The sequence below is a fragment of the Salvelinus sp. IW2-2015 genome, linkage group LG9 (assembly GCF_002910315.2).
Source record: "Salvelinus sp. IW2-2015 linkage group LG9, ASM291031v2, whole genome shotgun sequence".
Classification (NCBI taxonomy): Eukaryota; Metazoa; Chordata; class Actinopteri; order Salmoniformes; family Salmonidae; genus Salvelinus; species Salvelinus sp. IW2-2015.
In genome coordinates, this window is record NC_036849.1 from 22,642,528 (window position 1) to 22,668,646 (window position 26,119).

General features: G+C 43.7%; 1 protein-coding gene across 2 annotated transcripts in view; it reads left to right on the forward strand.

Moving 5' to 3' along the window:
• The first annotated feature begins 210 nt into the window (after positions 1-210).
• Positions 211-26,119, forward strand: part of LOC111968834 (connector enhancer of kinase suppressor of ras 3-like) — a 78,586-nt gene continuing 52,677 nt past the window's right edge. The window contains exons 1-3 of one of the 2 annotated variants that reach the window (XM_023994724.2): positions 211-566; positions 19,958-20,121; positions 25,856-26,058. In XM_023994724.2, the coding sequence (XP_023850492.1) occupies positions 506-566; positions 19,958-20,121; positions 25,856-26,058 (428 nt within the window). In that variant the 5' untranslated portion in view covers positions 211-505. Of the gene's footprint in view, positions 567-3,637; positions 3,694-19,957; positions 20,122-25,855; positions 26,059-26,119 lie in introns of those variants that run through there. The other variant, XM_070445217.1, reaches the window with a different exon arrangement.

Sequence of the window (26,119 nt, forward strand, 5' to 3'; positions counted from 1 at the left end):
ATAACACATGCTATATGAAGCTGCAGAAAAAGAAACGCACAGTAAAGAAAAAAAACGAACTATGCACTTCAAGAATGGAATTTTTCGTCAACTTTTGAATGCAATAATGTATTATTATAGTATAGTCATTATCAGCCATAGGGCTACATTCATTATCGGTGGTCAATGTAGTAAGATATAGCCTACATATTTGTGGTGCAATGTTGTTGATTGCTCCGCCCTGTTCAGTAGTTTCAGCTGAGCGAAACTATGCAACTTGATCCCAAGCCCAGTGACGAGCTATGGGGGTTTTCAGTCCTGCCTCCAACCACGTGTGATGTGATTGAGTTCCCAGTCGCTGAGTGCACTGAGAATACGAGCCAGAGTGAAGAGGATCACAGAGAGACAGACAGCTGATCTACAGAGAAGCAATGGGAGTTTTATAATAAATTGACAATCGTAGGCAACCGAAAGCAGTGTTTTATAGTATCGATTTCTAATTGTTGTTTTAGATAGCTTCCTGGGAATGCAAGCAATGGATCCAATAACGAAGTGGACACCAACGCAAGTTGTCGACTGGATGAAAGGTACGTTTGGATCATATTCACACACCGCTCAATTCACAATAATTGTCCATGTTAACCGCTATCTGAAACTTGAGAAACAACTAAATACGCCTCATTCGCGGATCCCTGCAATGTATGCGCTTTTTGTTAAAAGCTCATGTTTCGTAGAAACTGCCTCTGCTGCCGCTAACTATCGTCGCTGTCAACTTGTTGCACAGAGAACAAAGGGAAATAATATCTTGCTAATGTTTGTGAGTTTAATTGAAGAGGTAACACGTAACAGCTGTGTGATCTTTGACAAACACTCAGAATTATTATGACACAGGTGAACCAACGTTTCCAGACAAATTGCCTCTGGCTGTGCCTCTTGCACTGCTCTTTGAGGAGCCAACTTTTGCAATAACAGTATTAACCAAAAACAGTGCAGTTATTTTTATATATCTCACTATTTGCCAAGCACAATGTGTTACAACAGTTTGTTTTACTGGAGGCACAATGGAGCTGAAGATTATAAACTGAATTAATTGAATCATAATTGTCTTTATCAGCCATCAGACAATTTTTGTAACTGGAAACCACAAACTATTTTCCTGTAATATTTGGTTAAACACACAGCACAACATGCACAATGCTGTATTGGTACACCCAGCATATTCTTGATGTGAGAATCCAACCTGGAATGCCGGTTATGGAAATGTATGACATCACCTAAGGACTATTTTCTTTTAACTACCTGAATCCTGTCACAGCATTGGCATGCAAAGTCACTGTCTGCTMCTACTGGCATGAGAAGTATCTGCAGTCACAGATATGCAGCAACACTCCCCTATATGAAACATTATAGGAGGATAGAAGTGCTTCTTGTGAATTATCTTTATGTCAAAAGAAACATGATCTGAAATGTTGTTTGATGATATATCCTAGGCTAGGGCCATCATTTTCCAGAGTAAAGTTATTTGATAGTTCCTACATATTTCATTGCCCTAGACTGAACATCCACACCCGTCTACTCTTCAGTAGTTGCAGAATGAAGCAAACCTGGTGTGTAGGCCTTCTAGTGTTCCTGTTCAGTGCCTGTGTGTAGATAGATGTGCTAAAGGGATTGTGGGGGGTTACCCTGTGAGCCCAGTGGATGGAGGGACAATTTGCTCAGTAGACAGGCCCTACTCGTCAGTCTTCACTCTGGCTATCTGACTCAGCAGTTCTCTATTGGAGGGTCTTACCACTGGCTCTGTTCACTGGACTGCCATAAGACAGCCTCTGTGCCTAAAATGACAACAGGCCATTGGTGCTTAACATGCAGTATAAACTCAGCAAACACCAATACTGCCTGTGCTAATCGCCCTAAGTTTGTTTTCTTCAGAGGGATCATGGTTACGTTTGTGTGTTTTGGGTCAAAAGTCGTTGGTTGACTTCATTTTTTGAAGCTAATGGACCACTACTAATCAATCTACACTGAACAACACTATAAACACAACATGTAAAGTGTTGGTCCCATGTTTCATGAGCTGAAATAAAAGATCCCACCAGAAATGTTCCATACGCACAAAAAGCTTATTTCTCTCCAATTTTGTGCACAAATGTGTTTAYAACCCTGTTAGTGAGCATTTCTAATTTGCCAAGGTAATCCATCCACCTGATATATCAAGAAGCTGATTAAACAGCATGATCATTACACAGGTTCACCTTGTTCTGGGGACAATTTGCAGTTGTGACATAACACAATGCCACAGATGTCTCAAGTTTTGAGGGAGTGTGCAATTGGCATGCTGACTGCAGGAATCTCCACCAGAGCTGTTGTCWGATCATTTATTGTTATTTTCTCTACCATAAGCCACCTCCAACATCCTTTTAGAGAATTTGTCAGTACGTCCAACTGGCCTCACAACCACAGACAGCATGCATGGCATCGTGTGGGCGAGTGGTTTGCTGATGTCAAAGTTGTGAACAGAGTGCCCCATGGTGGTGGAGTTATGGTATGGACAATGAACACAATTGCATTTTATCGATGGCAATTTGAATGCACAGAAATACTGTGACGAGGCCCATTGTCGTGCCATTCATCCATCACTTCATGTTTCAGCATGATAATGCACGGCCCCATGTCGCAAGGATCTGTACACAATTCCTGGAAGCTGAAAATGTCCCAGTTCTTCCATGGCCTGCATACTCACCAGCCATGTCACCTATTGAGCATGTTTGGGATACTCTGGATTGACGTGTTCCTGTTCCTGCCAATATCCAGCAACTTCACACAGCCTTTGAAGAGGAGTGGGACAACATTCCGCAGGCCACAGTCAACAACCTGATCAAGTCTATGCGAAGATGTCGCTCTGCATGAGCAAACGGTTTTCTGATCCATGCTTTTACCTTTTTAAGGTATCTGTGATACATAGATCTGTGATATACAGATGGATATCTGTATTCCCAGTCATATTAAAGCCATAGATTAGGGCCTAATGAATTTATTTAAATTGACCGATTTCCTTATATGAACTGTAACACAGTAACATATTTGAAATTGTTGCATTAATAGTTTTGCTAAGTGTATATATATTGAGTGAAAGGCCAGTTAAATCTCTCAATTTAACATTGTTTTTGACTGGATGTCCTGCAGCACCTTTCTCACCAGGTCTTCAAGCAGGCTATCATACTACCGTATTCACTTTAATACAGTTTTAATCTATTTTTATATTTTCCTTAGCAATTGTACTCAATAACACTAGCAGGACCACACTGGGTGTTGAAGTTGATGGCAGACTCCAGTCATTTCCCAAATATAGTCTTGAATCCATTCACATTACATTTAAGAAATTTAGCAGACACTCTTATCYAGAGGGACTTACAGGAGCGGTTAAGTGCCTTGCTCAAGGGCACATAGGCAGATTTTTCACCTAGTCTGCTCGGGGATTCTAACCAGGGACATTTGGGTTACTAGCCCAACGCTCTTAACCATTAGGCTACCTGCTGCTCCTAATGCCCAGACTGAGGAGAGCTAGTGCTGTTCAGAGAATGTTTAGTTCAAAACTCAGCTGAGTAGTTTCACACTTACAAACTCACTTTCTTTTTTTATCCTCCTACTCACAGCAGAGTCCACCAAGTTTGCTCAGGCATTCCAAATGTGCAATCACAACTACTGTTCAAGTTGGTGAGTAAGAAGAGGCTTTCATAGTAATGTGAGTTTTACTGACTTTAGTTTCAGAAAAACATCAGCAGTATAGTGTTGCAGTATGTCTGAGGTTTTCAGTATTTGACAATAGAATACTCCAATCACAAAGACTCTTGCAAGCAGACTGTTGTAATTGGTGTGAGAAATGTAGCGACGGGTTTGTTTTTAAGCAATGGACCACGATTAGAGAGCAGATGATCTAGTGGCCTACATCTGTCCCAATGTGGTCACAGGATGCAAGTGTCAAAAATAAGGACTGTACCAGCCAGAACAGGAGGGTGTAATTTTTTAGAATAGCACCGACATGCCAAATTGGTAGTGTGTGAAGTGCCCCTTGCCCAGTGGCTTTGCCTCTGGAGCATGTCCGAGGCCTTATCTTGAGAGGTGATAGTGAGGTGTTGGCATTGATCTTCATGATCCTTATCAGACAATTACAGGGTGGCGGTGTGAACAGACTCAGAACAGAGAGCTTATTGAGCCATGTGCCTCTCTCTACTACACATGATAATGCCCATCTCTTGCTCTTCTGTACCAGCATGGCTGCATTTTTAAAAAGTCCTCACAATGACCTAGGCTTTATTAATCCCCTGTAATAACCTGCATCGACTATGTATACAGCCAGTAGAGAAGCATGTGTTCATTTGAACTAAACTGGGCTAAGTACCACAGGACTGCCCCCCCCCCCCGCCCCCTCCACACACCAGGGTCCATGTTCAAAGAAGGAAGTAAAGAATGACAGGTTATTCCATGGAAATCGTTAAGATAAAACTGTCCTTTTGGCACAAACGAATGTCCAGTAATCCTCTCATTCTCCTTTTTAGGGTGGACCTATTGTAATCTGTTGATCTAGAGATATGTGTAACTTACCTTTTTTAAAAGGCTTTAGACTTCAGGGAAGCTGTGTAAGAGGATTCTCCCTGAGGGACAGGAACCTGAAAGTGATCACAGTGGTTTTGCCCTGCCTGTCCTGTTTCTGACAGGCCCATGTGTTAACCTGATGTGGAAGAGCTTGCAATATGGGGACTTCTCAATCAGTCACCAATAGATTATATTTCTCCATTGTCCAGTTTGTTGTGTGCAACAGTACTGGGTTGGTGGTTAGGCCAAGGATTTTAATTAGAACGTACACAATGAAGACGATATTGTCTGAGAGGTTCCAAACTGTAAACCAGAATTGGTTGACGCTCATTTTAAAATGCTCTGGAAGGTTAGAGGGGGTCACCTTCCTTGTGCCTCTGTCAAACTGGGCAGGGCAGTTTGCTTTTCATTCAAATCCCAATGTGAATTGCAAATCTCCCAGATCATCTGAGCTTAGCGGTGCTTCTAGAGGTTTGGCCCCAGTCTGCCCTAAGAGCATTGGCCTCTGAAACACACAGAGCTTAACACTGTGGGAATAATCGCAACCTTAGGTCTGTCTCTTATACACATCTCTGAAACACACAGAGCTTAACACTGTGGGAATAATCGCAACCTTAGGTGGCACTGCTCAGGGCACAGATGGGTCACTGCAGCCATAGTGGCTGACTGCCCATACAGAGAGCTGTGAGAGAGATGGTGTACCTCAACTTCGGAATCATATGAGTGATATTCCTGGACTGTTGTAATCGGAATGGTTGGTATTTATTTTGACCTCACCGTAGAAAGTCTATGTTAACGACATGTTTTGTATAGGCATGATTTTGCTGCGCCAGACAATTTCCACGTTGTGGGCGAACTCTTAAGTTGCAAACAGTTGTCGTGGTCTTTGCTCGTTCCTCATGACTAGGTCTGACGATTTTGAAGTACCACTACGTGCTGTCGTAGGCTCCGACAAAGTTCCGTCAGACATTTTGAGCCTTTATTGTGTAGTTGGTGTTAGGAATGCGATGTACAGTGCGGGCAGGCCTGTAAGGCCTCAAAATGCTCACTACAGTGGTGGTGTTAGTACTATTAAAGCACTATGGAGTGAACTATGCTCTAACAGCCACTGGATATGACAGGAATGTGTTCTGCTACTGGACCCAACTACTGCCTCTGTGAATCAGCAGTGAAAACAAGCATGAATGTCCTTTTATGCACTTATGCCACCAGTTTCTTTATTTTTTTAAGGATTTAAATGCCTGAGCTAGAATGACTGTTCAGCCTCTCTCGGTTAAGAACACACTTCCTATACACATGCAAGTCTTCTCATTCCGCCATAACCTGTTGGTGTTCGCACATTTATCTTAAGTGCTCTCATGCTAAAACAAAATTAACACGTTGTATAATTGAGAAATATTTTGTAGTTCTAAAATAGGTGTAAACAGTCATTCTTTCACTACGGTTGTATGTAATGTGTAACAGCATCTTAAAGTGGCAATCTGCTTTTGCTTCATCCATTGAAGTCTAACTGTCAGACCATCGGAACCTAAAATATAAGCTGGTTTCACTACAATGTTTGTAAATGTAAATAAACACTAAAGCCTCAAAACATGGTTAAAACTGTCATTTTGATATCATGGATGGTCAGTCATTGCATCCATAGCTCTGTCTATGAATTTCTAAGTGATTTACATTTCTCCAGCCCCATCTCTCTGCTTTTTACTGAAACAGGGGTGGGGAGAATGCTTTGTTATTGTTTTAACTGCTGATTACTGCTTTAAAACCTTTTGTCAATAGGGGGTGCTGTTAGCACTTATTTTTTTGACATTGCCAAATTAAACTGCCTAGTAGTCAATTCTTGCTCGTACAATATGCATATTATTGTTACTATTGGATAGAAAACACTCTCTAGTTTCTATAACCGTTGGAATTATGTCTCTGAGTGGAACAGAACTCTATCTACAGCACTTTTCCTGACAGGGAGTGAGATTTCAGAAATCTTGGCCTCTGGTCCCAGGTCAGTTTTAATGTCCCTGTGAATGCTATGAGGATACAAACACTGCCTACACCTTCCTCTAGATGTCAGTAAGTGGTGACAATTTGAATGGARTCGATTGCGCAATCAGGGCCTGTATAAAACACMAAAGACCGGAAGTAGCTTTCYTTTGGAYCCTGCGCTSGACGCAWGAAGGRCGTYGGACCGACCYCTTTCCAAGCCTTGGTTTAGCCAGTAATATATCGCCGGTCATGTTTTTACTTGTTATAGGTGTTAACATCATAAGGTAGTTAATTTAAACCGTTTTATAGCAATTTATATCCGTTTAGTGCGATTTTGAGGCATTTATTTGTGACGCCCTTCATGAGCTGGGCAGTTTCCTGTACATACTGAACGTTATTGGCCATTTCGCCGGGACGAGAGGACATCTTTCGACCAAAAGACGAATTAGCCGGAGAAAGGATACATTGCCAAGATTCTGATGGAAGAACAGCTCATAGTAAGAACTATTTATGATGATAAATCGCTGTTCTGTTGAGAATTTTTAAACGCATATATCGCCATTTTGTTTTGTGTAGCTTCGCTTTGGCGGACCGGTATTGCACAGTAAGGATATTTTAGAAATGTAAGTCAGCGATTGCATTAAGAACTAATTTGTCTTTCGATTCCTGTCAACCCTGTATTTTTTAGTCAAGTTTATGATTAGTTATGGATTAGACTAGATCACTCTCAAAGATGGCGCCCGACTTTTCAGGCCAGTTTGCTACTATTCTCATTGTATAACCACGGTTTTTTGTGGCTAAATATGCACATTTTCGAACAAACTCTATATGTATTGTTGTAATATGATGTTACAGGAGTGTCATCGGAAGAATTCTGAGAAGGTTAGTGAAAAAATTAATATATTTGGTGTCATAACGTTATCGCTCACGTTGCCTTGAATTCATGCTGGGGTAGCGTTTGCACATGTGGTATGCTAATATAACGATTTTTGTGTTTTCGCTGTAAAACGCTTAGAAAATCTGAAATATTGTCTGAATTCACAAGATCTGTGTCTTTCATTGCTATGCTTTGTTCATTTTTATGAAATGTTTTATGATGAGTAAATTGGTAATACACGTTGCTCTCTGTATTTATTCTAGTCGAGTTGTGATGGTGGGTGCAATTGTAAACTATGATTTCTACCTGAAATATGCACATTTTTCTAACAAAAACTATCCTATACAATAAATATGTTATCAGACTGTCATCTGAGTTTTTTTCTTGGTTAGTGGCTATCAATATCTTTATTTGGCCGAATTGGTGATAGCTACTGGTGGAGAGAAAATGGTGGACAAAGAAAAATGGTGTCTTTTGCTAACGTGGTTAGCTAATAGATTTACATATTGTGTCTTCCCTGTAAAACATTTTAAAAATCAGAAATGATTGCTGGATTCACAAGAAGTGGATCTTTCATCTGGTATCTTGGACTTGTGATTGAATGATATTTAGATGCTACTATTTACTTGTGATGCTATGCTAGCTATGCTATTCAGCTTTTTTACTGGTGGGGGGGGTGGGGGGTGCTCCCGGATCCGGGTTTCTGAGGCGGTAGAAGTTAAGGGCATATAGGCAAGTCTACATTCTACCAACCAAAGGCAGTAACCTAGAGATTGCATTCCTCAGGTTGGTTGACATTAACCCATGTAATGTCTGCCTTTGTAGTATCGCATATAATGTATTACTGCTCAAACTACTGGTATCTCCCACCTCAAGGAAAATAGTGCCATTTTCAGTGGTCTAACACAATCCTATAGCTAGGACTCTCTTCACCTTGTTTTACCTCTGTTTGTAATTTTAGAACAATTTCCAGTCAACAGTACATTTTATGTTGACAGAATTTCTGTGGGTTAAAATGACAGTAACTCGGTCAGTCACTCTTGTTCAGTCACGACAGTATTGGGTGACGCTGAACAGGAATTGAACAGGGTGTGTTTTGTGGTGAAAAATGATTGCTGTGTGTCTGTCCTGCCGTCACAAGGCACTACTCAATCATTCATGATTTGTGAGAGTACTTTTCTTTGTGTGTCACTAACACATCATAAGAGATCCAGAAACACATTATTTTGTGTGTGTCAAGGAGGGAGAGAGACACAGGTAGGTCATTAACATGGCAGAGTAGGAGTCTGTGGTGCGTCACTGCCTTGCAGTGGGATAGCTGTCTGTCTGCGTCGTGCCCTGTGGGTGTCACACTGGCTGGTCACGCTGTCGCTCACAGATGACATCCCACTGAAGATGACTCACCTTCAGTCTCTCCCACACGGAGAACAGGATCGACTCATCTCAACGCCCCGCTCTCTTTTCAACTCGTTCTCTCTGTTCGACAGGATCTGAGCACTAGCTGCGGGGGATTCCTATTGCATAGTTGTTTCTATTCAGCTGTAATGTACAGCATGTAATCTGAGTAAGAGAACATTTGGGTGACTGTGAAATCTCAATGAAAGCAGTACAACCATCATTGTGGTGTGTTGATTCTCAGCTTGTTGTGTGTGTGTGTGTGTATGTATGTCCTGTGTGCTGATGACTTAATGGTCTTCAGTGGGAGGGACGACAGAGTAACGATACTCAATCCTCTTTGACCCTTGTCTCCTTCCCTGACCTGGATGCGTGTAGGCTGTAAATCTTTCTAAACGGAATGTCCCCCCCCCCCCCATCTCAAATCTCCAACTCCCCACCAGACCCGTTATCATGGCTATGCTCCCGTTGTTTGTTTACCAGGCCCAGCTGTGGTTGAGGGCTGCGCTGGCAGTCATTGTGAGTGTTTGGTACCAGCACAAAGAGCAGGGTTACTGGTAAAGCCTGGTTTAGCTGAGAGAATGCACATCGTGGGTAAAAACAAATAGTGTGTGTGCCTGGGCCAAGCGGGAGGCAGGCCTGCCCGATTTATGGGGAGGTCAGAAATGGGATGCCAGGTTCATTTTTAGATTTGGATGAGGAAATACTCTCTTCGCTTGGCAGTTAAGATGGCAGATATTTTTTCTGGTCCTTTCTGACTGTTTAACAGCCTGTTAGAACTTAACTAAAAGCCAGATTTGGGGGGTTGGAAAGTTTTGCGTATTCCCTTTTCCCCTTCAGAGATAATCTTAAAGGTAGTCCCATGACACCCATGTTAAACTGGCCAGGCCACCATGATCATACACACCTGACATGAGGAGAGAAGAGGCCACTGTTGTCACTTCACTCACTCACTACACAGCCAGTCTATATGTCTGTCTATAAATAATGGTCACGCACTATACTGTACAGGCAGTCTGTCTATTGTCTATAAATAAAGGGCAGGAGTGTTTCCTGGTCAGGTCCCTTTTTACATGCTGGGCATGATAGGTTTCCTCTGCCTCGCTGGGATGAAACGTGGTGTTCTATCTCTGTGAAGACTGAAGAGACAACCTCGGAGGAAAATACTACATATGTTTTAGCCTGGCGCGATAGTGACAGTACAGGTGCCTTTTGGGGGGGGGGGGGAGTTTTGAGTGAAGTTGACTTAAAATGGTTTTTCAGACGACTTTGGCAAGCTCTGGGAGGTGTGTTACAATTGCACAAAGACTTTGTTAAAAAAACAATCGTCAACAGGACAAACAAACACAACAATATGAGCATGGAAAGCTGGGGCGTGGTGGAGTGACAGGGAATTTCTGCCATTTTTGTGGCCCTTAATCTCTTTAGTGGTTGTTTACGTGCGAGGTAATGAGCAGTGTGGCTAGCTGGCTGGCTGGCTGCAGTGTTTTGTTGGCGGGAGAGGTAGTTCTAAAACCACTGCATTACACACAGCTCCTGCTCCAGTCCGAGGTCCAGACCTCACTGAATAAGAATGGCCAAAGAATTCATTCTGCGCATTGACGTGTATGACCTCTGACTGTTGTACACAAGCTTATGCAGGGGCAGCCTCTGAGCTGTGAGAAAGGACTTCATTGGATCTCCATTACAGGAAGAAACTCAGCAACCCATAACTGGTCTTTCCGTTTATGTCCTGTTGAAACCCGGAGGTGACTGACGCGTTCAGTGCTTGGGGACTCAGCCAGGAGTGACTGTCAGAGTTTGTGCCTGTGGCACTTTGTTGTGCACTCCTTCCTCCCCTTGGTGTAGTTCTCTATCTTTCCATCTTTGTCACATGCCTGCAGGTCAGCAAGTATATCCACAGGTCAAAACTCCCCTTTTCCATCACAGCCCTAGAATCCAACCTCCTAGACCTCTGTCGGTGTCTCGCCACCTTATCTGCTGAGTGAGGTATCCCCAGTGTGACTGCAGCCTGCATGGGGAGTAGGACCAGGGCTAGTAGAGCCAGGATGAGGCGCTATTTATCTTACCACACGACATGAGTGTGATCTCTCTGCCGTCATCGTCCATCTCCCTTCGACAGACGGGGCTTTTTTTTGTCACTCTCCTTAAGACATTTATCATGTTGGAGAACCAGGTTGAAAGTCTAATCTTTGTTGAAGATAAGCCCTGCAAGGCAAAAATACACTTTGGTAAACTTAGGACTCTACACAAATAGCCTACAGAAACACACCAATGGATTAGCTGATGAGGGCACACATTTGCTCCTGGTGCTGGTAACTTCTAAGCTTACAGATAGTAAACAGGATGGGCCATGATGTCAAATTGTACTCTTGGATAAAGTCCTCCCCAAAAACATTCTTAATAGCCCAGGGGGGATTAAAGTCCATAGCTTATAGATAGATACTCAATGTGCACAGTTGGTTAGATGCTCAGTGGGGATGGTACTGTTGCACAACTGTCCCTTTCACACTAGCAACTGTCTTGTGTATGGGCTTTGTTTTGCTCATGTGAAGTCATGCATCAGAGGAAGGCTTAGCAGTTTCTTTTCTTTTAGTTTTTTTTCTTCTAATTACAACCCAGGCTGCGCAGAGCCATTGTGCTGGAATGCTGGAATTTCCACAATGGCACGCCTCCTGAGAACAATGGCTATTCCTCTGATTCCCCACAGGTTTGCCGGCCTAAATAAGAGGGAGAGTTAGTGGCACTGCTATTGTACGCCCAGCAGCTTTCCCACTGTCCAGCCCAGGCAGGGTAGGACCAGGTAGGTGACAGGAGGAGACAACGAGTGGACAGATGGCCAGAGCCCCCCTGGAAAACAGTGAGGGGAGGCAGGGGGGAGAGGAGGAGGGAAGGCTTTTTCTGTGGGAGGTGAAAGACTGTTCTCTCATGTAATCAAACCCCTGAGAACCCAAGCTAAGCCTGCCTGAGTATCACCGGGCTTGGTGGCGGATGTGAGCCTGGCGTTGGGAGGAGCGAGAGGAGGAGGGCTGTGTGTGCATGCAAGTGAACGTGCACCAGTGTGTTTATATACTGTTGTAAGGAACAGATGTGCATGTCATCCTAAATCTGCAGCACGTAATCAATTATGTAGGATTTACCGGTGATTTGATCAAGGTCTGCAGGTCTGCTTCAGATAAGAAAAAGACGTAGTGTTCTCCTGTAATAGAACACACAATCTAAGGTATTTGGATTTCATTGTAAAGTAAATAACCTTACACATGATATCTGCTTCCAAAAGTGTTGCAGTAGTATACTAGCGAGTCTACATGCTGTGGGGCACTGTGCAGCCTTTTTCTTCTATACTTTAGAGCATTTCCAGTGTCTGACTCTTCTGATTATTCTTTGATTCTCCCTGGACTGTCATGTTCTGGCTTCTGAAAGGAAACTTGCTGTTTTTAGTGTGAACCAGGAATGTTAGGATTATCACAGGACTAGCCAGGCAGTTGGCTGCCAAAAGGACAGTGTTTACATGGCCAAAAACTTGTGCTTATAGCCTTAAAGGGATACTTCGTAGTAGATTAAGTAGATAAAGGCCCTTAATTGCCAAAATCTCCAAGTATCCCTTTAAGAATGCTGCAGTTCCATTGCCTTATATTTACGTTTTAGCCAAAGCAACTTACAGTAGTGATTTGTATACAATTTTGTACTGGTCCCCCCCCATGGGAATTGAACCCACAACTCTGGCTTTGTAAGTGCCATGCTCTACCAACTGAGCCACAAGACTTTCAGTGGAATCCAGATCCGTTTCTAAAGTCCAAACTGAGCCTCAGCCTCTCGGCTCTTTCCCAGCTGTCCAGAATCATGCCTGGCTGTATGTCAACTCCTGTCACCTCTGGACTGAAGCTGTTTTGTTGATAACCTGTTGTACATAGTTCCAGGTCCAAATGAATGGATGTAGTGGGTGACAGCAGGACCCGCACAGTAACAGCAGGTGCCCGTCCATCCAGGCCCCTGCTCCAGAGTGGGCGGGGTAATGATAGACTGTGGGCATCAGGTCTAGCTTTGTTAATCATCCCCCATATTGTGAAAATAGATCACTCAGTCTAATTGCTTTGAAACGGAACTTCCTCCTATTATGTTACATTGAAAGCACACTTGGCTTTAACCATATGTTTGGCCTCTTGTGTAATGAGTCAATTGGATTGTTGGCACTAATACATACACACTGATGTTCAAATTAGGAGAAACCTGGGTTAGTGAGACAGAATTTGTCAGTTTATGCATGTTGCTTCTCACTTCATCTCAGCTTTTGCATTTAAGTGTGTGTTAAGTGTTGTTTTCAGGATGGCAGTAAAACATTTCTAAAGCATTTGAGCCTGGTTACCCCTTTGAAGAGCTTTCACATACTCTGAAAAGACACCCCCACTCATCTCCTTTGTCAATTCACAATAATGTGACACCCGACCTCCCTCACTTGTTTTTTATGTCCTTAATGGAAATTGATAGTTGCGTGTGCACACACACACACACACACACATCCTGTAGCCATTGATCTACGCCCTATACAAGTTCTCAGGCCTCTGTGGAAAAAGGGCATATTTTCTTCTGGAGGTGGCAAGGGTACAGGCCAGAGAGAACATGGGAAAGGGTGATAACTAGTCAGTTGTACAACTGAATGCCTTCAACTGAAATGTGTTTTCCGCATTTTAACCCAACTCCTTTGAATCAGAGAGGTGCGGTTAGCTGCCTTAATCGACATCCACGTCTTCGGTGCCTGTGGAACAGTGGGTTAACTGCCTTGCTCAGGGGCAGAACAGCAGATGTTTAGTACCTGAAGCCTCTGGGAACAAATGCAGTGTGACTCCTATGGGAGAAATCCACTATGACTTGTATGACTATAGGGATAGTGCTGTGTGTGGTTCCTATGGGAATAATGTCATCTGACTGGGGGAACTCATGTACCCACCAGGGTTTCCAGTAGGAAAATTTGGCACCGGACAATGTGACCAACAAGATTTTAATTAACCGGACATTCATACGCATTAGGTCATCCACCCAYGGTGCTCAAAATTACATTTAGATCATTGTAATTAATATTAAGAGTATACATTTCTATTTTATTGAAAAGAAAAACATTGTCCGTTGCGTCTTCCATCCCTGCTAGATATCATTAAAAAAAGTATACGTTTAGCCTAGAAGAACAAGTCACATACACATAATATAATTTGCGAATGACCTGTCCTATAGGCTGTTTGTATGAATAAATAACAAAACACAGCTGTTTTCAATTACAGGCCTCTAAGTTAGCCTAGGCATGAGTATTTTAATAAGGCCTAATAACAAAACATGGGGGTCTGAACACCAGGGCTGGCCGGTCATGGCTAGAAGGGAACCAGCTATTGTCAAATTAATGTCAGATTTGACTTTTYGAAGCAGGTTAGGAGAACTGGTACAGCAGGTTAGGAAACTGAACATAACAGAATTAGGTTAAGGTTAGATAAAGGGTTCGGGTTATTTTGACAATTGCTGGATCTGTCCTAGCCGTGACTGGCCAGCCCGTCCCACTCCACATTCCAGTACCACATTAGTGGAAAGAGGACACTCTCTAGGCMGCCACAAAATGAAGAAATTGTAAAAGAGATGTTGGACAATCAAATTTAGTTATGTAAGGCTTGTTCATTGAGAGAGCTTATTTTACAATGATCCTGTGAAATAAGGCCTGCGCCATGCATTTATGAAAGCACTTTTTTCCAAAGTTCAAATTTATATCGCACTTTAAAAAAATATGTTTTTACTTTTCTGAATGATGTTAATAAATGTTCTGTTTATTGTCATTGAACTATCGTGGGGTTGTGACTCATGTGTAATATACGTGTCTTATTGATAACTCTGGTTCCTACTATAGGCAGTTGGCTGCCTAGTGATTACAACATAACTCTCCAATGTGAATAGTTGGCAATTAATTTGTTTCCAAGTGCTACGGAATAAGCTCAACTGAAATGCACCAATTGTGCATGATGCACATCATTACTCTACTCTAGTCCATCGATCCATTCCAAATCTTTCTACTATACATGACATGGGTGGCATATGTTGATCTTCCCTAGGGTGGCAGCAGAACTGCTAGGAGTGGGCCTGACCAACACAATTTGCCTCTAATTTACTTGCGTTTACAGTGGACCTTGGCCTGCTCAAAGTGACCCGCTGTTGTTGGGAAGTCAAAATTATCCAACCACTTGGAGCAGCTCSATGCACATCGGCCTCGTTACTTTGTTTTCAAGAAGGCGCGATCTTGAGGCAGTCTGTTTTGGAGAAGGAATCACCTCGGCAGTCACACTGAAAACGGGCATGGTCAACACAATCTTCACCAATTTTGCTTAGCCGGGGTCCACTTAGCTGAAGTCCCTTATGAGGAACTTTGCGTGAGTAAAAATAGAAACACACTAATATTTGAGGATTTATTAGCCTATGAAGTAGCCCATATTTGGAGTTGGAGCACATTGACTGGTATTTACAWCAATGAATAAAAAGCATTATTTTGATTATTATTTTAGATTTTTTTTTCTTCCGGACAATTAGCCCGGCAACAGTTTTATTTATCGGCTTTAAAACATTTCTACTGGCTAGAAGCCGGCATCTACCAGTTCCCACTCTCTCCCCAGCGGGATCCTCTGTTAGTCCCATTAGAGGGGACGGGTCCCCCCTCCCACACACACAGGCTGTTTGAAGTGGCAGACTAGTTCAAACTGTCCCAGTTAGACAGCCAGGTTGGACCCGACTCCACCATGACATGATCCAGGATTCCAAATTCAAGGCAGTGCTCTTGGAGAGGGATTTTGGAGGCATTTGAAAAATTAGGGAACAACCCTTAAACAAATCAACCAATTTCTATAGGTATTAATGGTGTAAGGAAAGTTCTCCTTTGGGAAGTTGGTTTTCCTGTCTACCCAAAGCTTTGTAATCAGCCCTTACATGGGCTGTTCAGGAGAGGTTAATCTGTTTAAATCTAGAATCCTTAGTTGTTACATACATTTTTTGACTTATAAATAAATTATATAACCATTTGATTCTTGAAGAATATAACTTTATAAATTCCTCATTAGCTTAGTTCAACTGTCATACCCCATCAGAACCCCAAAATATAAGCTTGTTTTACGCCAATGTTTGTCAACAATGTCATGTAAACAAACAGCCTTTAAACATGGTTGAAGCTATCCTTTTGATATCACGGATAGTCAGACCAACGGATGCAAGGATTATATATGAATTTGAGTGGTAACATTTTCTCCAGGCCCATCCCTCAGCTTTTTACCAAAACAGAGGTGGGAAGACCGCTTTGTTATTGATTCAACTAAGGATTCTAGCTTTAAGGATGGGAAGGAAAACGGGCACTGTCTGAGCCAGAGCAGGCCTGGTAACCCAGACCTCAAGCTTGCCTTCYCCTCTACCCTTCTTTACTCATCCGTAGAGATATTCCGCAGAAAGATGGAATCATTCCACAGGAAATGCCTTTTAACACGGTGAGGGTAATGCAGGAAGGAGAAACCTTAGCCCTTGGTTTCCATCCTTTTTGTTTCTCTTTAATCCCATTACCAGCGGCTGGCCCAGTCAGAGGCGTGGTTTGTGTTGGGCTGGGATCAGTCCGCCCGCCAACACGGCAGCACAGCGCTCTCTGGGACACACTCATACTCTCCTCCACTGGGTCTATGAAGTGAGTTCCCTCTGTGCTGCCTGAACCCGGTTAATCTAAGGGGTTCAGCCAAAACTGTCAAGTCTGCCCTGGGAATTCTCAACATAGGAATGGGAAAGATGTTTAGACAGTAAATGTACTTGACTGGTTGTGTTATACTTGAGCAGTTTGATAGATTCATTTGCAGAAGCCTTGCAGACTTTCCCTAAACATTTTTGTGTTTTATAAGAGGTTGTTAAAAATGCAATAAAGCACAGCTAATGGTATATTAAAGATTCTTTTGCACATTTGTAGTATTTTGTTTTTTTGTGAAAGACTTGGCTGTTCTGAGTTATTGGGTTTAAATGTAGGTCTAATGTGAATGTAATTGTTTCTATGAATGTACAGAATGTGCCAGCGTGTGTGTGGTTGCGATGTGGACAGTCCATCACAGCAGCATGCATACACTACTCTTGCTGCAATCCAGTAGATGTGATTGGCACAGCAGCCTCTGGTCAGTCTTGGGAGCCTGTGTCTGTCTCTCTGCTCTGCAGGCCAGACAGATTAACAGTCTGCTCTGGTATCTGTAACCGGATCTCCTGCAGCACTGAACCATTCAATACGCTGACACACACACACACTTTGCCTTAGCAACAGCACTCCACACACACATTGATTGTCACGCATTCATAAATATGAGGTGCCATTCATAAAGATGGCCCCCGACCACAGAACACACCCTGTCTGCACACACACATGCTCTACATACACTATATGTAGTATATTCCTATACGGAGTATAGTTATTATGGCTGCAGTTGAGACTGGAAAGAATGTTAGAATCCAAAGTGCTCGGTGTGTGTGTGTTGTGCAGCTGACAGGCCATTCAGAGGACCAGGGCTCAGGGCCTTAGCTCTGCAGCTGCCCCATCTCTGTGCCCTCTTTGATAAGCAAGATGGTGTTTCCTCCCTTCCTCTCTGGCCCATGCCCCTCTCCCACACACAGGCTTGTTCTTCACTCTGTTGTCACAACACTGCTCACCGGCCCAAATGAGAGGGGGTTGTGTGTGTGTGTGGTTGTGATTGTTGCAGTCAGGTTTTATTTTGAACAAGAAGCATTTTGTTTGGCTCTAAGGGAGACTTTATTTGCTGGAGCTGTTTTGTCCTTTCCCTCCGAAAGACTTTTAATTACACGTCACACATGTTTTATTATCTAAAGCACTCCACATTACCCACACAGACTTCTGTGAAGAGTGCTTGTGACAATTATCATAATGTCATCCGTCACTTAATCTAAATGCATGCCTATATGAAGAACCAGACATTGATTATGGAACAGTTTATGAGCAGCACATTTTGTTTTTGTAATTTATAATGTGGGTTAGCACAGTTGTGCGTTGTTTCTGATCTGAACATGGGTGTATTGTAATGCTTGGATTTTGATGTTAATTGGTCAGAGGCATGATAGCCTAGTGGTTAGAGCGTTGGACTAGTAAATAAAAGGTAGCCCTATTTAAATCCTGTCATTTCCTGGTTAGAGCCGAGGACAGGGTAAGGTCAGCATGCTGCCGAGTTAACCCAGGCCTCAACAATGCCGGTTTTCTTTTAAATGCTCTTTGATTCAGTTCAGTTTGGATCTATTGTTCTATGTCCAGTTTCTTTTGTTGTTTAAATATTATAAGTTTCGGTGGCATTATTCCTCACTTTCAAATAAAAAGCCTCACTGGGCAGGTAAAGTCTGTTGCCGCCTCACTGTAAAATCCAACCGCTGGGTCAATCTCACAGGCCTGTAAAATATGAACCACGTTTCATTGGTCCAGCTGAGACCTTACTAGGTGTCATTGTAATGTAGTATGGATTGCTTATCCTTGAGTGGGCAGAATGGCTGGTATTGTGATAGTTACAACTCATCCAACAGTGTAGGGATTTGAATAGCAGATGAGACATTCTCCTACTGTATTCAGACCCGAGAGCCATCTATTGTTTAACTGGCCAAACAGACTTCAGTCAGGTTTAACCTCTTCTGTTTATGGTGTGTTTATCTTGAGGATAGATCTGATGCACCTGTTTTTCTCTCTGCTGTTGGTTTGTGTACACACAGCCGCCTGTATGTTGTCAGGTGTCAAGTCCGCAATTAGAACTGGGCTTGTCAATACAAGGCTGTTGTGTCTTTACAGGGATTAATGAGGTGTGTCTCTTAAACTAGGAATCGGTACTGAATGCTATAGGGAGCCAGGAGGCCTGCATCAAAGCAGGATTAATTGTTTTTACTGTTTTCTCATATGTTATCCTTTGAATCTTTCCACACGAAAAGGTCTTCCTTATAGGTAACATTCCCTCATTTAATTTGTCACTGAGCAAATCTCATTTCTGCTGAGCGCAAACTTGAAAGTTGCGAAAATTCTGTGCAACTTTCGGTACTTTTACTGTGAACATTGAGGCTGTACCCACTTAGCACTGGTCAAGTAGRCTACTGTGGYCATTTGATCATAATGTAGGCCTACCAGAGTGGCCTATCATAAAAAAACTATGGAGAAGATGCTTCCCATAACATTTTAACATGGAAATAGCTGTTCTATCATTCAGCCTACAGTAGCAGCCAAAGTGTGGTGTTCAACGTAGGCCTACATTCCATTTAAACTTTTGAAGCATGCGTGCAGGGCTTGAAATTAACCGGTTTATCCACTTGTCCCTAAGACAAGGAGGTGACTGAAAATGGTTGTTTGATGCAAGAAACCACTCTACAAAATAATATGCATTATTTATTTCCATACCAATATTAGAGAATCATGCGAATTATGCTAACCTCTGCCTATTGGCTACTTAGGATTGAATAAGCTGTCTCAAAATACAACACTACAAATGGAGCAAAGCTCTTTACCTGACTCTCTTTTCAAAGATGTCTAGAAATGCACACATTTTGTGCTCTTGTAGGAAGCAATCACTCCCCTATTGCTGACTACAAATGATCTATCTCAGCTAATAAGTCACTAAATRGCAAAAGATATGAACATGTACAAATGTGCACACGTTGCTCCATGTAGCTCTCGCTTTGATCTCAAAACAAGAGCATCTACTCATGACCGCTCATGCTGTCAAAACAGTCCAGTTCAAAGTGAAAGGCACAGATCCATATGTGGCAATGGTCTATTTGCATATAGGCCTACTGCAGCTCAGATTGGTTATGGCGCACCTGTCTGTGTAGAGGTCGGGCCTGTCAATACAATAGAATCCTACTCCAGTGCATTCTGCCTAGAACAGAATTTCTTGCGTAGTTTGTTTTGTTCCGGTATGTTGCATGGAAAATAGCTAATATTGTGTTGAATCGATCACAATTCCCACAGTAAAAGAAACGTTGATAGTGTTCATTAACGGGGAAAACTCTATAAAGTGAAGTTCAATCTCGTGCTTCTGTGCGCGGGCTGTTTAGAGGGAATATTGCTGTAGGTGATCTTTGTCTAATCAATGGATTCTCCCCCCCCAGGGCTGGATGACACCCTGCAGCAGTATGTAGCTAACTTTGAGCAGGAGAAAATCAGCGGGGAGCAGTTGCTGAAGATCTCCCATCAGGACCTGGAGGAGCTGGGTGTGGCCCGCATTGGACACCAGGAGCTGGTGCTGGAGGCTGTCGACCTGCTCTGTGCTCTGGTATGGGGTGCTCACACCACATCTTTCTCTCTCTGTCACCCCCCCCCCCCCCCCCCCCCCCAGGCCAATAGGTTGTTTGTAGTTTAAGATAAAACAGATGGTGGGACCAGGATCTTGCTGGTTGTTTAGTGAGGCTCACTGGAGATGGAGCTTAGGTCATCAGCCCTGCTGCCACCCTGCTCTCGCAGTGCTAGCGTGTGTTTGAAATATGCCCAGAATATAGTTGGCAGCCAACGGAGCCAGTGGTGCAGAACCTCTCATTTCCCACAGAGCTCAATGGGATGTGGAACACTGCTCCAGGACATTAGAGTAGGAAACGCTATCAGTTTCACTCCAGAGATGGAGTCAAATCAGGTTGTGTGAGTCCCAGGTCTGGTGTGGTGGTTGAATGTGATGATGATTAGTAGTGCATTTACAATTTAGCAGACGTTCTTGTCCAGAGAGACTTACAATTAGTAAACATTCCCACAGATAGGGAGGCAGGACATGAAGTGGCGAAATGGATTAGTGTGCTCGCTTTCGGTCTTTCTCAGTTTCTCTCCCTCTGTTCCTCTCTTTCACACACACACACACACACACACACACACACACACACACACACACACACACACAGAGAGAGAAATGTCAGGTCAGCTGTACATTCCCAGTGCACTCCTGGCCTTGGCCTCTTGTCTCTTACCCCAGTGGCTCATGGGAACGGCGTTACAGCCTTCTAGCTGGGCTGGGATCTGACCGGCCGTCCATCAGAAGAGCTGCCAGGTGAAGAGTTATGGTCAACACTACTGTCTTAAAGCTCCGCGAGAGGAGAGGGAGAGACCGAAAGACTGGGATAGAGCCGCTCTTAAAACATAACCTGGTTCTGTTTGAGCTTTTCAAACAGATGGGATTGATTTTGGTTTTTATCGCTTCCTGTGTCATATAAGCCCAGCTTGCGTTTTTTATCAGTGTCAGCGTTTTTTTGTCAAGTCCTTATGCTCCTTTAAATTAGCTCACATTAATGATTTGTCCTCTATCAAGTTACTAAAAAGAGCATATCCATTTAGATTTTATCCCTGATCTTATTTATTCTATAAAGAAGGAAGTTCAGTAGACCAACAGGTTACTGTACCCAAACCGATCTAATTTAGCAGGAACTGGACCACCATCTAAATGCCTGAGGGGCCTAGTGTGGTTTAGAAAGGTCTTGAGGGAGTGTCAGTGGTCTGTGGTTAGACACCAGTCGTGTTCGTGCCCTTTAACATCTGATCCTGGTTAGTTTGCTCCTAATGTTTAAGGTTGAGATTCAAATGAGGAGATTAACCTCAGCATGRTAGCTGCCAGTCTGAGTGTCCTGAGCCCCATGTCTGTGTCCAGCTGTGAGACCCTTATCCTGGGATAGACCTCTGAAGTCGGGATCCTTGATTCATCATCTCTAGGGAATATTCCAAGGGAAGTATTGTTGGATAGTGTCTGAGCATCCCTCTCTGGAGCAGAGATGGGGATAGCAGCTTGAATAGATAAGACCCTAGGCAGTAACGTTACTGTGGTCATTGGGAATGGATGGACACGTGGGAAAGCTTATTACAGGGGCAGAGGGTATGTCTAATGCTTTGATTAATCTATGTGTCGTACCTTATTTACCGTACATCCTGCAGTCCTGCATCCCTTCCTCTGCTCAGGGTAATTGGGCCCAAATTTCTGCTCATCCCCTGCAATTTACTGAAGCCTCAAATATTTTTCTCTTGATGGGCTTCATAAATTTAACCCGTGTTCCCTTGTTTCTCCAGTGTGTGTTTGATMGCTTTAATATGTCTTCCCCCAATGCAGGGCCTCTGTTATTTCTCAAAATAAGTTGAAAGTCTGTTGGGAGAGGATAGTTATGTTATGGAAGAGCGAGAGGATGTTTAGTCGGACTTGTGACCCTGAGTTTGGAATGCCTGGAACTGCCCTCACACCTGTGATTGAAGAACCCTGGCTAAACGGCTGGTCTTCTGTGGCTCTCCTTATTAATAGGGATGGGAATTTTAAATAATTTCACTATTAGAGTAATATGCATTTTTTGGGGATATCTGGATAGTCGAAATGCATGTTTAAACAATATATATATATTTTTTAACGGAAACTTGCTCGCGCGACTCAGGAGAGGCTTGACGTTTCAACATAGATGGGTAGGGAAGGGGCGCAATGAGGATACTTTGTCAGTTGTACAACTGAAATGTCTTTCGCATTTAACCCAATCCCTCTGAATCAGAGAGGTGCGGGGGACTGCCTTAATCGACATCCACGTCTTCGGCGCCCGGGGAACATTAGGTTAACTGCCTTGCTCAGGGCAGAACGACAGATTTTTACCTTGTCAGCTTGGGGATTCGATCCAGCAACTTTTCGGATACTGGCCCAATGCTCCTACCCTCCCGGCTACCTGTCGCCCTCTCTCTCTCTTTCGAGCCGGGGTGTCTGACACAGAGGGAGAAAGTAGCCAAACCGACTCGAGCAAGTTAGAAACTCATCTGGTAGTGTCTGTCTTGACTGCATCAAATTGATGTGAAGAAGCTAGCTAGCTAAAATAGCCAGCTAAGTTGGTTAGCTAGCTAGCTATTTGAGGCTATTTTGCGGCGCTCTATGCGTCCTTGTCTACAACAACTCCATTCATATTAAACAGCCTACATTTTGGTTGATCATTGTAGCCTACTCCTTCTCATTTAACTAACTTAATTCCATTTAGCGGAAATCTCCCACTTCACTTGCTATACGTGGAGCCTCTGACGGTAGTGCTGCTTTGATTGACCAACAATGACAAGCTACACAGGTGAAAAGTGTGTAGGCTACCGGTATGTCTTCTTTTTTAATGGGGCACACTCATAACTGTCATATAACAGTGCCCATCCCTACTTTATTAACATAGAGGCCTCTCTCTCACTGGCCCCGGGAGAGGTCATGGCTTATGACAGGAACACACAGCCGACAAATACCAGACCCCCTCACTCTGACAGTGTTACCAGCCAATTCCCCCCTCACTAGTGTCTCTCTGCTGTGGTGTCGAATGGTTCAAGTCCAACTATTCTCTTTGTGGTCACACAGTCCTTTCAGGGTAGACAGGATACCCCCTGTATCGGTCATGTAGCCATTTGGTAGATGATCAGGAGATGAGATGCTCTGAACCTTCTCTTTTTCTGTTGAATGCTCTTGGAGAGCATGTTCTTAYGTCAGTGCTGTGTATTTGTTTTCATCTCATAAATGAGTAGAACCTTGTATCACACATGTCTTAGCTTGACTCTCATCGAGTTCCTCCCCCTCAGCAGGACGTTAGACAGACTGACTTACTCAGATTACAGCTCACCAGCCAAAAACCATCAGAGCAAACTGGTCTCTGTAGACTGACGAAGGACATGTTGATTAATCAAACTGGGACTCAAGTCAAAACCATGATGACTTCTGCAGAGACCCATCTTGAAACCCAACACCTCTGATTTTCTTCGGAACCCCAGCGGCCTGCTCACAGGAGAAAAGCCCACCTATTGTCTCCCAGAGCCATGGAATAGATATTCAAGGCGCAGCAGCCAAGTAGTGTGTGGAAACTGCAATGATTGGTGTTTTACTGTGGACTTGTCCCCTGGAGGTTTACTGTGGACTTGTCCCCTGGAGGTGCGTACCTATCTCCCCAGGAGCAGGAAACCGATGTGGGCCCCCACCTGGCAACAGCCTCCTGTCTGTGGTCGAAAGTTGTGGGAATGCCCGTCTTGGGCCATGTTCCTCTGGTCGTGTCAGGTGATGCGTATCGTTGGGCCCATGCGGTGAGGGGAACCTGTTGCGATAGCCCCCCTCGGGTCTCCTGAGAACACTTGTTCATGTCAGGATACAGGACCTATCTGGAGGCCCAAGCAGATCCTGCTCACAACAGTCACTTTGAAATGGAGTGAATTTGATTTGAAATGCACATTATTTACCTGGTCCCTGTTCCTATAAGTTGCTACAGCTATGGAACAAAGAGGTGTTGAACATCTGCCTACCAGTCAGAGCTGGTGTTTCTGTGTGTTATTGGCTCACTAATGACAAAGCCAGCAGTGCTGTTTGATGTTGATTGGCTCTCCATGGCTTAGTTTCAAAGCCACTGTTTTGGTTCAACACAGTTGCTGTGTCTTATAATGGACAAGTGTGGTGTTTTGAGAGCATCTGAGATAGTTATATGCACCTTCTCTCCATCTCTTCTCCTGGTATAAATCTGCTTAAGGTTCATGAGGTTCCCATAATGACCTCAAAGGCTCTTTGTGTCTCGGTGGACCTCTGAAAGAGCCGTTTGGATGTTTGATTTGCCAACTGAGATGTAGGAAATGTAACATGCTCTGTCAGTTTGCACATATGGCTTCTGCCTCAGCCCCATGCAGCTCCGTGGGGACGACTTTAGGATGAGGTAATATATAATCTGTTCCTGAGTAAATGCTCCTGATATAAAACGGCAGCTGAGTGGAGTTAGCCGCTGATCACTTGCAGGTTTCCTCAGTGTGGAGCAGGGCCGAGCGAGCGCAGGCTATTTTCTGCTCTTTAGCGTGTTTAGCCGTTAGCGTACCAGTCGGGCTGAGGCTGGCAGGGATGCAACACCATGTGAGCTGATATTTGCCAGAACAGGAGTTTAGGCTACCCCCCCTCTTGTCTCCTTTAACTAGCACTCCACTCCAAACACATTCTTTCCGCAATATTTAAGTGGAGTGTGCGTGAGTTGCCAGGATTAGTTGCTAAATTAAGCCATCCTAAATTAAGCCACTAAGCAGAGCCGGCAGCTGACTGACGTCACGATGAATGTGGCCATCGTGATGGTTGATGAGCATTGGTCTGAACCTGACCATAGGTCAGTGTTAAATCCAATGCTCCCTGAGATCAGACACATTGCTCGCAGTGAAATGTACTGCACAGTCCGATAGGTGATGAACTCACCATATGACTAACTGTAGCTATGCGCTATGATGAAGAAGGCTTTGTGGATGCTTACGTAAAGAAATGCAACTTGGCCTGCTCATACTGTACTAACAATGTACATCTAAAGCTTTATTTCATACAAAATATCCCTGTAGTCAGAGCAGAGCTAGGGACCAGCAGGTACAGGACACAACTTTGGCCTCAAATAAGGGATTTATTTGGCCATTAGAAGGAATTATAGGTATTTTCTGAGTCGTAAACTCAAAAGAGAATCTCGTTCTACACAGTTGGAAGTAAAAACTAGGTTGGGTGTGTCCGTCAATCATTTACCTAATCACTTCCCCTGGAGCAGCTCAGTGAGGTCAGGGTTGTAAGGTCAGTAGGAATAAACAGTCGACAGAGCAGTAGCCTAAGCACACACAGATCTGCGGCCAGGCTTACACGTCTGCCCTCAACTTACTGGCTCAGGAATGAAAACTTTGCTTGCTTGATGGGAATCAGGTGATGGCACGTGCACGCCTCTCTCCCGAGGGTTGAGCCAGACGTGCCTGAAGAATGCAGGGGAATTTCTCCCCAGAGGTGCCGGTAKAGACATGGCCTCTTAAATCATGCATCCTTAGCCCATTACAATTAATAACCCACATTTACTCTGCAGGAAACATGTTTGTGTGTGACATGAAATCCAGAGCCATAAAAATCTGGAAAAACAGTTCCAAACAGCAATGCTTTGTCCCAACAATGTATTTGACGTTCACTGTAATCACGTAAAAATACACATTATTTTATGACAAACTATAACTTGATATWTCAAGCTCAACTCTTCTGCTCTTTCTTCCCCTCTCAGAACTACGGAGTGGAGACAGACAACCTGAAGGGTCTGGTGGTGAGGATGAGAGCAGCCACCAACAGCCTGCACATGTCCACGTCAGACCGCAGGAAGTGCCCGACATACGACGGCAGCACCTCCAGGAAACCCCCCAACGACTTCCTCACCTCCGTGGTGGAGCTCATCGGAGCTGCCAAGAGTCTCCTGGCCTGGCTGGACAGGTAAGACCTCGCATCGCACAGCATTCTGGGAAGGCTGGCCCCACGAGCAAAAAACATTCAG